General features: G+C 34.4%; 1 protein-coding gene across 1 annotated transcript in view; it reads left to right on the top strand.

Annotated features, from left to right (window-relative positions):
* The window catches only part of ERICH2 (glutamate rich 2), a 118,591-nt gene that overhangs the window by 49,423 nt on the left and 51,743 nt on the right, over positions 1-17,425 (top strand). Inside the window, exon 4 of the mRNA XM_051990667.1 lies at positions 15,320-15,353. Within this exon, the coding sequence (XP_051846627.1) occupies positions 15,320-15,353 (34 nt within the window). The remainder of the gene's footprint in view (positions 1-15,319; positions 15,354-17,425) is intronic.

Below are 17,425 nucleotides of genomic sequence, written 5' to 3'. Positions count from 1 at the left end.
AACCAGTTAACTAAGTTGAACATAAATATATTTAGATTTGCTGAGCCCACAGAAATAACACGCTCCTGTTAAACTGTTCCTTGAACCCAGGTAACCAAATTCTGTTTTGACTAACTCTGTTTTTAACAGACCTAAGCTACTGTCTGGAAAAAAAATTCTGTTTTTAGCAGCCTTAGTATTCCTAACATGGCTTAGAATCAAAATTGTGGTATAAAAGCTTCCTTCCCCCTGACCCTAATTGCCAATTAGTTGCCCATGCTATGTGACCTGCCTACTTGGCAAAATAAAACTCTGACTTCAAAAGAATCCTGTGCAAGTGTTCTCAGTTGGACTCCTAACCAAAACACTCTCTAGAAGCACCCTCCAACAAACTACTAGAATTTTGTATTCATCTTAATGCACATCCCCTTAAGGTATATGATTATCCCAATTTCTAATGAACACATGCTTTAGTCTTCTCTGGGCTCCAGAAGGTGTTGGGATGTTTCTTCTTGAATCCCATTGACATGGCTCCCCATCTCCCATGTTCCTTTATTAGGGATCTGCTCTTAGCACTCAAGTTCCATTTAATGACTTACTGTTAATAGCTTTTACAAAGAAACATTTATTCCAGAGATAAAGCATGAACAAATTCATATTATCCTAATATCTCCAGGGCATACCTATACCACTTTACTCTCTAGGGCAGAAAACTTAGCTCAGTTTCTATTTAGCTTTGGACCTACCAAGATATCCATGTCCAGATATCACTACTGCATGTTAACTTTTTGGGTTGGGTTGGGGTCCTGAAGTTCACTTCATGAGATTGTGCCTTACTCCTTAGGGCATCAGTGCTGTGTCAGCTGTATTTCTGGCTCCCAGATTCCTGTGGTTCATTCTTTTGACTCTGGTTCAAGCATCTGTTTGTTTTCTTCACATAGAATGGAAGCCACTTCAGCTTCCATTACATTTCTTACGATATGCCAGAACCAAAAAGTCATCAAATAAAATGAAGGGAGGTAACAGATGAGTAGCCAAAGCTGATGAAACTTTACGAATCACAGCCAATCAGTGAGCCTCCTGAACACTGCCCATGTAGTCAGAGGGAACCAATTATGGCATATCTCCAAATACCTCACTATCCCTCCAAAGCAGCTCCTTTACAGATTTTCTCTGCTGATGATCTAGCCACTCCTATATGTGGATCCCATTTCATTAGTTTAAAAAGGGAATGGAATCTGCATGTACATCAAACTCTTATTGCACTGAACACAAGTTCTTGATCTTTTTGTATCTAAGTAATTAACACAGAATGAGTCCATTCTTTATCCTAATCTCTTTTCCTCAACTCCAGCTGCTTTTTAGTCTGTATTTTTAAATGTATAAAATAAAATTCATAGCTTTGCAAAGGAAGCCTATTATGTTGACATGTAATTATTTTTTTAAGTTCATGGACCCCACATTTAAAATCTCTTGTCTAATCCAGAGCTCTCATTTTGCAGATGAGATGGAAGAAATTAATATACAGAGTGCTTAAATGATTTATTAAATCATAAAGCTAGGAAAGGAAAGAGGTGGATTTGAACCCTAAGTTTCTGACACCAGATTCATACACTTGCCTTACTTCTGAAAGCACAGTGTGTGTGTGTGTGTGTGTGTGTGTGTGTGTGTGTGTGTGTGTATGTATTATTTTTTACATAGAAATGTTACAAATGCTGGTTAGGAATATGGTTGAAATAGTATTTGTAATACACTTCCAGTATGTTATGGATTATATAGGCTTTTGAGGAAGCAGTTTAGAGCCAAAATATGAGAAGTTTTTTTCTCTGTGACTTATATGTCACAGAAAAATTTATGGCTCCCTAGCTTTTAAATAAAAACCCTTAGTCTCTCAGCAACAACTCTCAAATCTCACAATATTCACTGCCAATTTTTCTCTCTAAATTGTCTGTAAAAATCATTGGCTACATTTAGTATTTCCAAAGCCAGACTATATAGAACTTTGGTTTTTATTATGCCTTTTGCTATTCTTTCTTGCTCTGCTGACTCTGCAAAGTAATATGTAGTATTCTTCATGTCTTCTTGTTGACTCTAAAAAACTACATGGAAAAATTCTTATATGTGTCTCAAGGACTTTTTTAGTGATGTTCATAGACTTTTTCCTCAAACTCAATAAAATAGAGAAGTTTACTAAACACATGGAAAAAAATATTATATTAAAGTGTGACCAGGAAAATAATAATTACTAATTCCATACTGTCTACTTTACCATTTCTTCATAATCTATATGAGTAGCAAGCAGACCTCACAGGCATCTCCATCCTCATGAAGATCATAGAATTGATTTAAAGATTTAGAGAATATAAGATTATACTGTACTTCTTGTTAAATAATAAGGAAACATTTGATTTAGTACTTAAGTTCAACAAAATCTGCTGCATACCTTCTGTGTCCAAGGCAAAGTGTTAGGCAACAGAGATAACAAAGTTAAAAACAAAAATACTCTTTGTCCAGAAGTTTTATATATATATATATATATATATATATATATATATATATATATATATATATACTCAAGTTATTTTCTTGGAAAGTTTTAACCTGTGTAATTATTTTCTTTACATATATTTGTAAATGAGGTAATATTTGTTTAAAACAACACAGCACATTAGGTGATGTTTAAATGCTTACTCTTGTCTATGTTTTACACAATTTTTAGTCTAGCTCCTTATGTTCTGTGCTCACTAAGAAGTAGAAATGTGCTAATCATACTTTGATATGGTTAAAACAGAAAAAAAATTGTTTTAAATGTTTAAAGTAAAGCTGTGGTGATTGTGGCCAAGAGTTCATATGTCACTTTTAAAAATTTGAAAAGCACTATTGTTAATTTCTTGAAGGTTTTCCAATAGTTTGTCTCTCATTCACATGAGATGGATACTCACTAAAGATATACAATACTGTTGTACAGGTGTGGTAGAGTGATATAGATAGGTTGAGGCACTCCCCATTGCTTTATTTGAACATGTTTCTACTCTCCATTGCATTTCATAAGGGGATATTGCTCATAATTGCTTATCAGCTTTCTTAAGATTTTACACCTTTATATTTTAACCCTCTGTTTCCTTCTTCATTTGGCAAAAGTCAGCTATATTTGCTGATTCAGGTGTTTTTTTTTTAATTTTTATTATTCATTTTGATTTTAAATTTAAAAAAAATTTCTTGTATACATCATAACACTAAATGAGAACTCAACATGAAACTATGAATCTCCATTTCAGTTTGCTTTTTTTGAAAAAAATTATAATAAATTCACAAAATTGTTTTTGAAATAACCTTGATTTTTTGTGCTTCCTTCTGAATTTTTCTTTTGTTCTGTACTATGTACTTCTAATTTTTTTTTCTCTCTCCCTCCCCACCTCACACTAGAGAAAGTCACCATTAAACACTGGAATATGTATGTATGTGCATGTATGTGTGTGTATGTATGTATTTAAAACCATACTTTATATCCTTCTTTTCCATCTTTTCTTTCTTTGGAGGTCCATAGCATCTTTCTTCATTGGCCCTTTTTAGTTAATTTGAGTATTTATAATATTCAAACTAACTTAGTCATTCCCAGTTGTTCTTCAAACAATATTGCAGTTAAGGTGCACAAAATTCTCTTGTTTCAGCTCATTTCACTCTTCATTATTTCTTGCAAGTCTTTTCATGTTTTTCTAAAATCATCCAGTTTGATCATTTTTTGTAGTATTCCATCACAATCATATATTATAACTTATTTAGCCATTTCCCAATTGGTGGGTATCTCTTTAATTTGCTACCACAAAGAGGGCTGCTATAAATATTGTAAATCATAGCTTCCAATAATTCAAGTCAATTCCAATGATTTTGAGGTGAAGAAAGCCATCTGCTCCCAGAGAGAGAGGACAATGGGAACTGAATATGGATCACAACATGGTGTTTTCAGTCTTTTTGTTGGTTTGCTTGCAATTTGTTCTCTTTCCCTTTTTTTTCCTTTTTGATCTGATTTTTCTTGTTCAACATGATATTTGCAGAAATATGTATAAAAAATTGCATGTGTTTAATATATATTGAATCACTTGCTATCTAGGGGAGTGGTAGAGGAAAGGGAGGGGGGAATATCAGAATACAGGATTTTGTAAGAGTGAATGTTGAAAGTTTCCATGTATATATTTGAAAATAAAAAGTTTTACTTAAAAAAATAATAAATCATGTAATTTTTTTTCCCTTTTTCCCTTATCACCTTGGGAAATAGACCTACTATTGGTATTGCTGGGTCAAAGAGAATATACATATATATATATATATATATATATACACAGTTTTATATCTCCATAATTCCAGATTATTTTCCAGAATTGTTGGATCAGTTCATAATTCACCAGCAGTGTATTAGTATTCCAGTTTTTCCACATTCCCTCAACATTTGTCATTTTCTCTTCTCTCATTTTACCCAATTTATAGATGGGATATATCTCAAAGTTGTTTAAATTTGCAATAATGATTTAGAGCATTTTTATGCTTATGTTCATACCATTTGATCATTTATCAATTGGGAAGTTAACTCATGTTCTTATAAATTTGACAAAAGACTCAAGTATTTTCAAGACTTTTGCTCTCTTATTATATTATATGCTATATTATATATATAAAGTATAACTATATTATGTGTATATATATATATAACTATATTATATGTATAAATATAACTTAGCTACATTGCTAAGCACTAATAATATTAAATTAAGACAAAAAACAGTCGCTGCCCCTAAGGAGCATACACACATTCTAAATGGGATAGTCAATATGCAGTTAACTAAGTATATACAAGATGTTTAGAGAGTAAATGATTATAATCTTATATAGAAAAACCTCCTGAAACAGTTGGACTTTGAGCTGAGTCTTGAAGGAAGCCAAAGAACTATGAGGCAGAAGCTGGGATACATCATTTCAGACATAGGGTAGAGCCATGGAAAAGGCACAGAGATGGAAGATAGAGCATCATATCCCACTGCAAGTATCCCATTGTAGCTCAAATGTGTGGAGAAGATTAAGGTGTAAGAGGACTGCAAAAAAAGTAGGAAGGGATCAGATAAGAAAGAACTTTAAATGTAAAATGGAAGACTTTGATTTTATCTTGGAGGTAATAGAGAACTACTGAAAATTATGGCAGGATCAACATGGTCAAAACATAGGCAAACATACCCTAAAGAAAGATTAATTTGGCAGATGAGAAGAAGGTAATTTGGGATAGGAAGAGATTTGCAGCAGAGAGAGCAGTTTTAGGAGACTATGGCAGCAGTCCAGGGGAGGGATGATGAAGGCCTTAACTAGACTTGTGACTATGTGAGTGAAGAGAAAAGATATTTTGTATAGGTAAAAATTACAATACTTGTCAATAAATTGGCTATGTGAAGTGAATATGACTGAGAAGTTGAGGATGAAACCAAGGTTTTGGGCTTAGGTAACTGGGAAGGATGATGGTGCTTTTCAAGCTTGGTGAAAAAAAGGTATGAGATCTCTTTTGGACACATTGAGTTTGAGAGGCTAATGCAATATCCTATTCAAGATGTCCTAGGAACAGTTAGAGATGTGTGACTTGTTCAACAGATTAGAATTGGATGTATAAATCTGGGAATCATTTTCATAGAGATGATGCTAATCATCTAGATCACTGAAGATGCAGTCATTGGTTTCCACAGGTAGCTGTTTCAGAGATATCCTGCATCAAAAAGTCTACATTTAACTGTTAGATGGGCTTTTTGGTGCTGGACATGTCTAGCATCAATTCTTTTCTAAAGAAAGCGATCATCTGTTTGGACATGTATACATATATTGTTTTTAACTTATACTTCAACATATTTAACATGTATTGGTCAACCTGCTATCTGGGGGAAGGGGTGGGGAGAAGGAGGGGAAAAGTTGGAACAAAAGGTCTTACAGTTGTCAATGCTGAAAAATTACCCATGCATATATCTTGTAAATAAAAAGCTATAATAAAAAAAATAACTCAGCAAAAAAAAGTGGTCATGACATAAAGTTTGAAGCTTCTTTATAATCTATAAAGTCTTTACCTTTTATTTCTTGTTCCTAAATCACCCTTTTGCATATATTTTTCTCTTTCCTCACTTCTTCTCTATTGCTTTGAACTCAACAAAAACTAAGATGATTTAATTTGGAAATAACCAAGTTTTTCATAGAATTTATTTACTTTTTTACCCCCAGCTGCAGTTATTTTCAGGATGGATTTTTACAGCTACTTTTCATTAATATTATAATATGTGATGATGAAATGTCCCCTTAAATAAAGTTTCTTTTTGCCTTTGAAAAAACAATAAACCCCACTTCCCCGATTCATTTCTTTGACCCTTCAAGATACCTGTGAGCCTTCCTTCCATTTAACTACAACATCTGATTTGATGTCTTCTACAATATCATGTCCACTCATTGATTAGTGAATAAGGAAGTCATAATAAAAGTATCAGTGATCAAATTCAATTTATTGACTCTAAAAAAATTGAATGTTTTTAAAAACCCTCTGCTCCTTTTCCCAGAAGGGAAATATATGGGGCCATATCTCTCTGGGGATGATTTAAATTTTTTCTTAGTTTCTCGGGTTACCATGGCCAAAAGAATTGATTTTCAGTTGGCCAGCTTACTGCCTTTTCTTATTTAGTTATATCAGTTATATCAGTTCTCAATAAACAGTAAAGTACTTGGACCATTCTTGGGATAGTTTCCATTATGACAGTTCCCTCATGACAGAACCTATCAGGCTCTACTGATAATAGGCTTAGAAAACCCAATATTACCTCAGTATCATGATGAGCCAACAAAATTAGATTCTGTAGATAATATCAGAGAACTATATGACCAGAAAAGGATCCTATAACCAGAGCAAGAGATAACTGATGACTAGTCCATATGCTGTGTTGTGAGATAAATAATTCAAGTTTTATGATTATGATGAAACTAATACTTTTTTGCTTATGGTCACAAAGCTGTTGACTATCAGTTTGCTTATAATACATGTCAAGTTCAGCATTCTTCAATTCATATTCACAGACTCTCAGAATTAGAAATGACCTCAAAAGTCATCCACTAAAACTGGTACCTGAGTGAACAAAAATCTCCTTTATAAAATATCTGATTAGTGCTCATCTAGCTTTTACTTGAAAACTTCCAATGAATCACAAATGACTACCACCTGAGGTATTCCATTCTATTTTTGGATAGCTCTAGTTAATTGGAAATATTTCCTCATGTTTGCTTCAATAGGTTGGGTATGTGCCCAAATAAATTGTTTAGTTAGAGGGAATACATGAATAGTTTTGTTCAGAATCTTGCTCATCTCTCTTCAAGGAAGTCTGATTCCTATGTGCTTTGAGAGAAGCAGGAAAAGTGACCACAAGTTCTGCCGCTCTAACAAAGGGAGGGAGACTTGGATAGCATTGTTATCTACCCCCCACTAAACATTGTTGTTCTAAGGGAATGTTCAAACCTCTTTCCTGGTCACTATTCTTTAAAGGAAAAGAGAACCTCAAGCTTGAATTCTCAAGTTTACTTCTTCCTACTGAAAGCTAGTTATACAAACAACTGACCATCATAGATAATGAATAAGCTCATTTATCCAAGAAGATAACAAACAGAAATCAGAGAATTATACCAGAAAATGCAGGAGAATGAATTCTCCTCTGGGAGAAAAATAACTCAACTAAGAGAGGAGAGATAGCATCTGATCAGAACAAACTAGACATCCAGCACATACTGAGAATCTGGTTTTCCCTACATGTTTTATCTTCTAAAGTCTGCTCTCTTCCTGAAGAGAATCTGGTCTTCTCTCAAATCAAGGATTCAGGAAGATTTTCTCCTTTCTAAGCCTTTCCTGCTAATTCCACTCCTCATAAGATACTTGGTAAGTTATCATTCACTCTTCTGGACTTATAACAGCATATTAAATGCCCCTGGGCAATCCAGGTTTCACTAACATTAAATTTAAATTTTCCTCTTTGGAGTCGCCTATTTTTTCTACTTCTGTCCTCTATAGCTAAACAGTATCTTTAGCTAATCTCCCTTCCATATGACAACCCTTTACAGGAAGCTGAATGTATCCTTCTCAAGGTTAAACATCACCTTTTTTTTCTCAACAGATATGCATATGGGTATGATCTCAAAGTCTTTCATCATTTGGTTGCTGACCCTTGTACATTCTCATACTTAACATCCTTCCAAAACTGAGCCTGCACGAAACTGAGCATAAAACTTCAGTTATGGTTAAACCAAGTCTGACTAGAGAATTATCATCACATTCCTTGTCATTGTTAGACTTTAATGTAGCTCCTAAAAGACTCCCTTTTTTTTGGTTGCTATATAACATTATTGACTAATAGTGAGCTTTTAAGCTACACTATCCATCTCTTTTTTAGACAAACTTCTATCTACATATACTCCTCCATCTTGTATTTGTGACAGTTTTTTTTTGAACCATAATGTAATGCCCAGAAATCTACTTTATCAAAATCCTTTTGGGATTTTGATTCTGCAACCCAGCTTTTTACCTATTCCTTCTAGCCTTGTGTTATTTGCAAATTTGATAGGCTCTTCTGCCTCTTTCATTTGTAGCACAGATTTTGGGCTCACTTTCCCAATCCTACTTGAACAGGAAGTTTGGGTACCAAAGAGTAGCTCATTACTTCTCCCCTTAGCTAAATTCTAGCAGTAACCTTGAGAAGTTGGAGCATTCATTTCTAGCACTGTTGCTCATGTGCCCTTACTTATATTATCTACATTGATTGTCAGTTGATATTAGTTAGCTAGATAGAGTTAATTAGCTTTCAGAAACAGATTTTACTAAGGTGATATAATAAGGACAATTGGTACAAAAACAAAAACAAAAAAATTGTTCCCAAAAATCTGAGACTCAAATATTTAGAGTCCAGCAGAGAAAGGATTTGGGCACAGAACATATGTAGCAAAAGAGTAAGTCATAGCTTTTAATTGGTTAGAAGTTCTTTTTTCCCTTTATGGAGTCTTCATTAAGTTCCTCAGAAGTACAATTTTGACTGGATTCTGAGGGTTGAGTTCCTTGTAGAGTCCTAAAAATGGGCTTCTTTGGTATTTGTCCTCAGCTCCCATTATGGATGCTACATTGGTCATCATTGTTCTGGGGTCACCACTAGGAAGCCCAGATTTTCCAAGTTTCAAATGTCTTACTGTCATAAGAGTAAGGAGGAGAATAATACTCTCCCTTTTCTTTCAGGTCATTTCCCTCTTAAGGACAGGGAAGGAATAAGCATTGGGGAAAAAACAAGCATTTAAAGCATCTGGGAAGTGTTCTGGGAACTGGGCTAAATGCTTTATAGATATTTGATTTGACCCTCACAACAACCCTGAGACAGAGGTGTTATTATTATCTCCATTTTGCAATTGATAGCATAAAAGAAGGAACCGTGATCTTTGGGCAAAGAAGAAATGCAGTAGCTCAAAAGAAATGTGATTTTTGCAAATTTAGAGACAGCTTCACTCCAAATGTTCACATGGACTATTTGTGCCTGACTTGTGGTAGAAACTTAGGAACTCACATTGGTCTGATCAGCCAGTACCTTAACCCCCTCTGGTGCTGTTGTTTCAGTCTTCCTTAAGAATGAAGGACAAAAACCACAGATGACAAAACTGAGAAAGAGGTTAAGTGACATGGTCACCATGTTAGTGTCTGAGACTGCACATGAACTCAGTCTTCCTGATTCCAGGTCCACAGGTTGCTCTTCTGGGCCACCCAGGTACCTCTGCCACTAGGCCAGCCTGCTGGATGAATAGATCCCACACTTGCTCTTGTATCCAAAGCCCCAGTCAGCATGACTATTTCTCTTCAACAAATCCCAGCACATTTCCTGTTAAGTTTTAGTACACTTCTTTTATAGCTTTATGGAATTATGTTCCTTCCAAATTACTAAGGACTTTTTTTCGGCACCTAGTTTATGCCTTTGACTTATTCAATAGAAGTGTCTTCACACCTATTTTACAACTTGCATTCTGTAACTCAGACCTATTATCACATAAAAGACATTAGAGCATAGAACATCTTGTTAGTCATTATAATTAGACTGGGGTGTTTGACATACCCAGGAGTGTTGTGAGGTTCATATGAAATAATGGATTTTTAAAAGTACTTTGCAAACCTTAAAGTACTATATCAATTCAAGTTATTTCTCTCTCCCTCCATCTCTCTTTCTCCCTCTCCTTCTCTCTTTCTCTCTCTGTCTCTCTACCCTGTATAAAATTCTCTCCTTCCTCCTTTCTGCCTTCTTACTTGCATGACTTCTTTCAAGTTTCAAGTCAAATCCCAGTCTTGCTCTTAATTCTTGTGCCTTTCTCTTCCTGTTACCCAGTTTAACCTTGTGTTTAGCTTGTTTGTACATTGTTTAGATCTTGTCTTTTTCCCCACATTCCTACTAGACTATGACCTCCCTGAGGGAAGGGTTGCTCTTTTTTTTTTTTTTATCTGCAGCATGAAGCACAGTATCTGGTACATAGTAGGTATTTAATAAATATTTATTCACTAATTTTTCTCTGAATAATGTATTTTACAATTTTGCCAGGAACCTAAGTTAGGTTTGTTGGCCTAGAATTTGCAAACTCATCACTCTCCCCCCTCCAAAAAATGGTATATTTGCCTTTCCTACTCCTTTTCTAGTTCCTTTTTTTCCATTTTTCAAAAACCATTGACCATGGCCACAGATCATATCTTCCAATTTTCACTTCCCTAAGATGAAGTTCATTTGAGCTTTGAATTCATCTAGGAACACTGGGTTCTTCCCCTTCTTTCCTTATCTGATATCTTTAAACAATTACTTTGTTTTTTCATAACAGAAATAAAATAACAATTTTTAGAATCATAGGTATAGAGCTGATTAGACTTAGACTGACAGATCCAATTTGTTTTGGCACGGAGAGTTTAAATGATTTGCTCAGAATCACATATCTTATAAATATCTAAGGGGGAATTTGCACCCACGTATTTGTCTCCCAAGTGCAGTACCCTGCCCAATCTGCCATTGCTGCCCCCTCCAGCCCTACCTTGCCGTTATGTTACTTGTTGATCCAACAACAATCCTATGCCTTCTCTTATCTCCAGTCCAGCCATACTTTAATCAAAGTGCTGATTTGTTCTTGGCATTCTTTGCCACATTAGCATTCTGAATTTTAGTGTTTCTTAGAGGACCATACCATGTTTTTGTATTCCTTTTCCATTATTTGTCCTTGCTTCCACCTTGTATATGTCTGAAAAATCTTAAGTTGGTTGATAATTTTCTAGGGAATCAACATCATTCTCTTTAAACAAAGTCCTCCTTTCCTTCCTTTTTGGAATGGCTTCTCTTGTGAAGGCAAATTAGAACATCTTTTGACTCATTTCATACCTAGCCTTCAATACTCATTGGGCATTGCCTCAGACAAACTAAGACCTGCAGAAGACTTTAGCTTAAAAAGGCCTTGGTGTCCCGATGCATCTGAGGTCACTGCCAGTGGATTCTGATTACTCTGAAGAAGAAAGTGAGGCTGTTGACTTTACACAGCATGCCTCACTTAAATTCAATTTGTTTGCAAGTCAAGATCTTATTCCTAGTTGCCATTGTTCTTCTTCAAGAACAAAGGATAAACAGTAATGGCAACAACAATCTTTATGTCTCAATTTCATTGCTCATTTCACTTAGCATCCATTCATGTAAGTCTCTCCAAGCCTTTCTGAAATCATCCTGTTGGTCATTTCTCACAGAACAATAATATTCCGTCACATTCATATACCACAGCTTATTCAACCATTCTCCAGTTGATGGGCATCCACTCAATTTCCAGTTTCTGGCCACTACAAAAAGGGCTGCCACAAACATTTTTGTACATGTGGGTCCCTTTCCCTTCTTTAATATCTCTTCGGGGTATAAGCCCAGTAGAAACACTGCTGGATCAAAGGGTATGCACAGTTTGATAATTTTTTGAGCATAGTTCCAAATTGCTCTCCAGAATGGTTGGATCTGTTCACAACTCCACCAACAATGTATCAGTGTCCCAATTTTCCCACATCCCCTCCAATATTCATCATTATCTTTTCCTGTCATCTTAGCCAATCTGAGAGGTATATAGTGGTATCTCAGAGTTGTCTTAATTTGCATTTCTCTGATCAATAATGATTTGGAGCATCTTTTCATATGGCTCGAAATAGTTTCCATTTCTTTATCCTAAAATTGTCTGTTCATATCCTTGGACTATTTATCAATTGGAGGAGAATGACTTGATTTCTTATAAATTAGAGTCAGTTCTCTATATATTTTGGAAATGAAGCCTTTATGAGAACCTTTGACTGTAAAAATGTTTTCCCAGTTTATTACTTCCCTTCTAATCCTGTCTGCATTAGTTTTGTTTGCACAAAAACCTTTTAATTTTATATAATCAAAATTTTCTATTTTGTGATCAATAATGATCTCTAGTTCTTCTTTGGTCACAAATTCTTTTCTCCTCCACAGGTCTGAGAGATAAACTAACCTTTGTTCTTCTAATTTATTTATAATCTCATTCTTTATGCCTAGATCATGAACCCATTTTGATCTTATCTTGGTGTATAGTGTTAAGTGTGGGTCAATGCCTAGTTTCTGCCATACTGATTTCCAGTTTCCCCAGAAGTTTTTGTCAAACAGTGAATTCTTATCCCAAAAGCTGGGTTCTTTGGGTTTGTTAAACACTAGATTATTATAGTTATTGACTATTTTGTCTTGTGAACCTAACCTATTCCACTGATCAACTAGTCTATTTCTTAGCCAATACCAAATGGTTTTGGTGACTGCTGCTTTATAATATAATTTTATTTCAGTACATTTAGGCCACCTTCATTTGATTTTTTTTATTAGTTCCCTTGAAAGTCTTCACCTTTTGTTTTTCCATATGAATTTTGTTGTTATTTTTTCTAGCTCATTAAAATAGTTTTGGGGAGTCTGATTGGTATAGCACAAAATAAATAGATTAGTTTAGGGAGTATTGTCATCTTTATTATATTTGCTTGACTTATCCAAGAACACAATATTTTTCCAATTGGTTAGATCTGACTTTATTTGTGTGGAAAGTGTTTTGTAGTTTTGCTCATATAGTTCCTGACTTTCCCTTGGCAGATAGATTCCCAAATATTTTATACTATCTTGCCCTTTATTTTTGAAGAGAACCAATGACATCTTGGGGTGATGACTTGTACATGAATTGGATTTGAGTGAGTCAGACTCACTCTCTCCTCCTGAGTCATCAAAGTTTAGTAGCAGAATAAAAGTCAGGATGTCTGGCGATGGCCCAGGATGTAGTAGATGACCTTGGGGTCTTTGAGGTCTGACCAAGTCCTAAGTGCGTCAGTCCCCTTCATGGTTGTTGGGACAAATCGCTCTCCTCCACGCTTTCCACCAGGGGAAGTCTTCACATGTTTGGGGCAAACATGTCCCTAACTCATTGATGGGTTGGAGGCCCCTCAATTACCCTCAGCCTGGTGGAACTCACCTGCACAGCCAGTTTTACTGGGGTGCAGCCTCTACCCATGCTACAGTTTTTTGGAGCCACAGGTGAGAGTTGTGACTGGTTGGACAGCAAAGGGGGATGGGCAGGCCTGAAAAAGCTTGGCAAGCCCTCATACCAGAGGTGCTAGCCCTCCCTTAGCACCCATTATTATTTATTATTCATTTACTTATTCATCTATTCATTATTTATTAATATAGTTTTATATAAATGGTGTATGTATAATCTTTAGTAAGCAGTGCTGATTCATGGATTTTCCTCAACAGTGAGAAAGGATAGCATTTAGGGAAACAAAATTTTATAAGGCAAAGTAAGTGTCTTTATACACATAAGAAAAGGGCACAAAACTATTTTTTTTTCATTGTTTTCAGTCATGGTGGACTCTTTGTGGTGCCACTTGGGATTTACTTGGCAAAAATGCTAAGCGAGTTTGCTATTTCCTTCTCCAGTTCATTTTCCAGATGAGGAAACTGAGGCAAACAGGGTTAAGTGACTTGCTCAGGATCACATAACTAGTAAGGTCTGACTCCTGTCACTCAATCCATTTTGCCACCAAGGTACCCTACTAATATAGAGGTCAAAGATTATAGAGAGCATTTGTAGCAGTCAAAGTTTTGGAGGCTGTCATTGGAACAGGAGTGAGATTTCTAGTTTTTATCATCTAATGCCTTACCAGAATGAGATAAGAATAACAGACAGATCTGTAATTCATCTTAATTTATATGTGTGTATATACATATATATAAAGGTCTGTCAGCAGTAAGATGTCAGCTTATATCTATATATAATACTACTCCAAATACTTAATGAGCCATGATACTCAGGTGACAACAAAACAAACTTAGGATTTAGAAAAACAACTTCTATGAGATGCCTTGGGGTTAGTGCGCATTTGAAACATCTCCACATTTACAATAGTTTGATAACTGACATAATGATGGAACATTGCAAGATAATAAATCATGCCCTTTCCTCCAAAAAAATTACCCAAATGTGCTCATTATATTGAACTTCCAGATAATGAACATAAGAAGACAGACAGGGTACCAAAATGCACCATTAAGGAGAATTTCCACACTGAGAGTTGTAGAACTGCTAAGTCAAGACAAGGCAGTTTATTCTCATTTTTCCATTTGCTTTAATCATTTAAATTACAGTTATAATGTTGAGTATTACTTCTGTATAAGCAACTGTATAAAGTTTATCGTCCTTATTTCAAGTATTTTGTGATCATATATCACAAAAAAATTCTACTAATTTTTAATTATTTTATAGTATAAATATCTATCCATATATCTGTTTTATTATATTGCATACAGTATACATCCCTGATTTGTTTAGTACTTGCAAATTTACCTGAGGAATTCTTGTTTCAGATTTTTTCCGTACTTAAATGTTTAATAGAATTTTTTATCTCTTTTAAAGAATGCGTGGCATTTTCTCAGATGCTAAGATGATGAACATTTAGTGTAGATTCCATATGAAAGAGATCATTTCCATAATCCATTTTGCCAGGATCAAGTATTTGTTTTTTAAGTGCTTATTACCAGAGATGTCGGTTTGTATTTTCTTTGTTGCTTAGGGAATGCATTATGAATTTTTCACAAATAAAGCTACACATTTTATATTATTTTGCAAATTTTATGTTTCTTTGACATACATTTACTAATTTTCATTAAATGCATTTTGCATAATTGAATTGTATATATTAACACTATGATTAGCAACCAAATGTGATTTATTAATAAGCTCTTTATGTACTTTTTTTTTTCAGGCTCCAAGAATGCTAGAAGTAATTGGCCCTGAAGGTATTGTGAATAAGTTTTTATCTTGAATGAAAAACATTGAATTGTTTAGAAACATTGGAATGATTTAATGTTTAAACTTATCATTCATTCATTTCCTTTAACTGAAGAATTACTCTGATGTTTCTTATTGGCATGAAAGTGGCCATAGGTTCCCAAAAGCTTATACTGGCATTCATTCATTTATTCAACAGGCAATTATGAAATGTCTGTAGTAGGTGCTGAAGATACAAAGATAAAAACAAACATCTCACCTTCGAGAAGTTTAATATATTTTATTAGCAGAGTACAATATGTGGTTGATTCTATCAAGATGAAAAAGCTTCAAGTATGAACTTGTGTTATTGCCTGAGAACCAGCCTAGCAAAGTTCAAGGAGACTGGTTACTAGGTTGACTACAGAATTAATCATTTTTTGTTAGCATCAACTCTCAAAGACCATCTACTAAGTTGTAGAGGGTATCAGTAGAGAAGTACCCTCTGATAAAATTATAGCTTCTTGAAGTGTTAAGTTATAACTTATATTACATTATATATCATAATTATATTCTTATCAATAAGTTATCCAATAAATGAACACTGTTTTTCATAATTTAACATTGTTACCTTACATTTTGAAAATTATACTACATTTCCTCTCATTTTAAAAACAAGATCTTTGTTTTTCTAGACTAGTAATAGTAGTAGAAGAGAATGGTTTTCCTTTTTTTATTAGTTGATAATATTATACATGATGAGATTTTGATATATAAACAAGAAGTACAAGGAGTTGCTTTTGCCACATGTGAATTCTACTTATATATCCATTCCTCTCTGCCATGGTACTTCAAGTTTGAATCTACTTTTTCCATAAATACTATGTGTATTTGTGGGAGAGTGTGGTCCAGATTTAAAAGATGGGATGAAGTGAGTGGAGGAGATATATTACTTTTTTGTTCTATGGCTTCTTAATAAATGCTAAAAGCTAGTTGTGTCTGTTGACACAACAGGAAGCACACTGGTAAGAACTTAAGAGCTTTAGTGGTAATAATACAGCTCTACAGCATACCCCTAGAATCTAAGGTTGCAACTACCTTTTAGGGACTCAACTTGCAAGTGCAAGTAGAGGGAAATAACCAGAGGATATCTTACAGCATTGATAAGAATTTATGATCAAAGATTCTTTCTGAGGGAACCTTGCTCATGGAATTAAACTTTTTCATTTTTCTAAGCTAAAAGTTGCAAAATTATTAAAGAGTTATTGTATGAGATAATTATTAAAATTAAATCATCAAATTTAGAAATATTAAACTGTTTAAGGGAGAGACCTTAGGGCTGGAGTTTTTAACATGGAATTCATGAACTTTTTTTTAAAAATCCTGATAATTACTACTTTGCACCATATACTTTAGATTAAAAATATAATTCTGAGGAGAGGTCCGTAGATTTTACCAGACGACCAAATGATACAAAAGGGTAATCTATTCTAATATTTCTCTTGCTTTAAAGATAAGGAAGCTGATACTCTGGCATGCGTTCTATCAATAAAAAGTTATTAAAAAAAAAGATAAGGAAGCTGGGACCCAGACAGACTTACCTAAGACCCTGTGCCTGGTTGGTAAAGCTAGAACTGGTGCTGTTCCTGGTTCTCATGTCACTGGTATTCTCACATCTCATTTAGGCTCATATCAAGGAGGTGGATTCAGGCAAAGAGGGAAGGTTCCAGTGAAATTTTTTTTAAAAACCCACATACTTGAAAACATGTGGTTAGAAAAGTACAAGAACATAACTCTTAACATTTTGATACAGAAAATAAATGCTGTTTTTTTATTCCAGAACAGGTCAGCGACCATTACTTGAAAGGTGGTAGATAAAACTTTCTTCACAGAATTCAGACTGATGGAAAATGTCTTATCTTAATTTGGAAGATAAGAGAGTAATATTTAAAATAAAATTACTATAGTTGTATTTTTAAAATAACTTTCTGATTTTTATAAGTTGAAATTCAAATATACTAGTAATTCTATTTCTATACCAATATATGTTATAATAAGACATTTCAAAAGAGATAGTTGTTCTGCTGAAACTTTTTCTATT

The sequence above is a fragment of the Antechinus flavipes genome, chromosome 3, assembly GCF_016432865.1.
Source record: "Antechinus flavipes isolate AdamAnt ecotype Samford, QLD, Australia chromosome 3, AdamAnt_v2, whole genome shotgun sequence".
In the NCBI taxonomy this organism is placed as follows: Eukaryota; Metazoa; Chordata; class Mammalia; order Dasyuromorphia; family Dasyuridae; genus Antechinus; species Antechinus flavipes.
The sequence above is the reverse complement of the archived record's forward strand: the minus strand, read 5'-3'. Positions and strand labels throughout refer to the sequence as shown.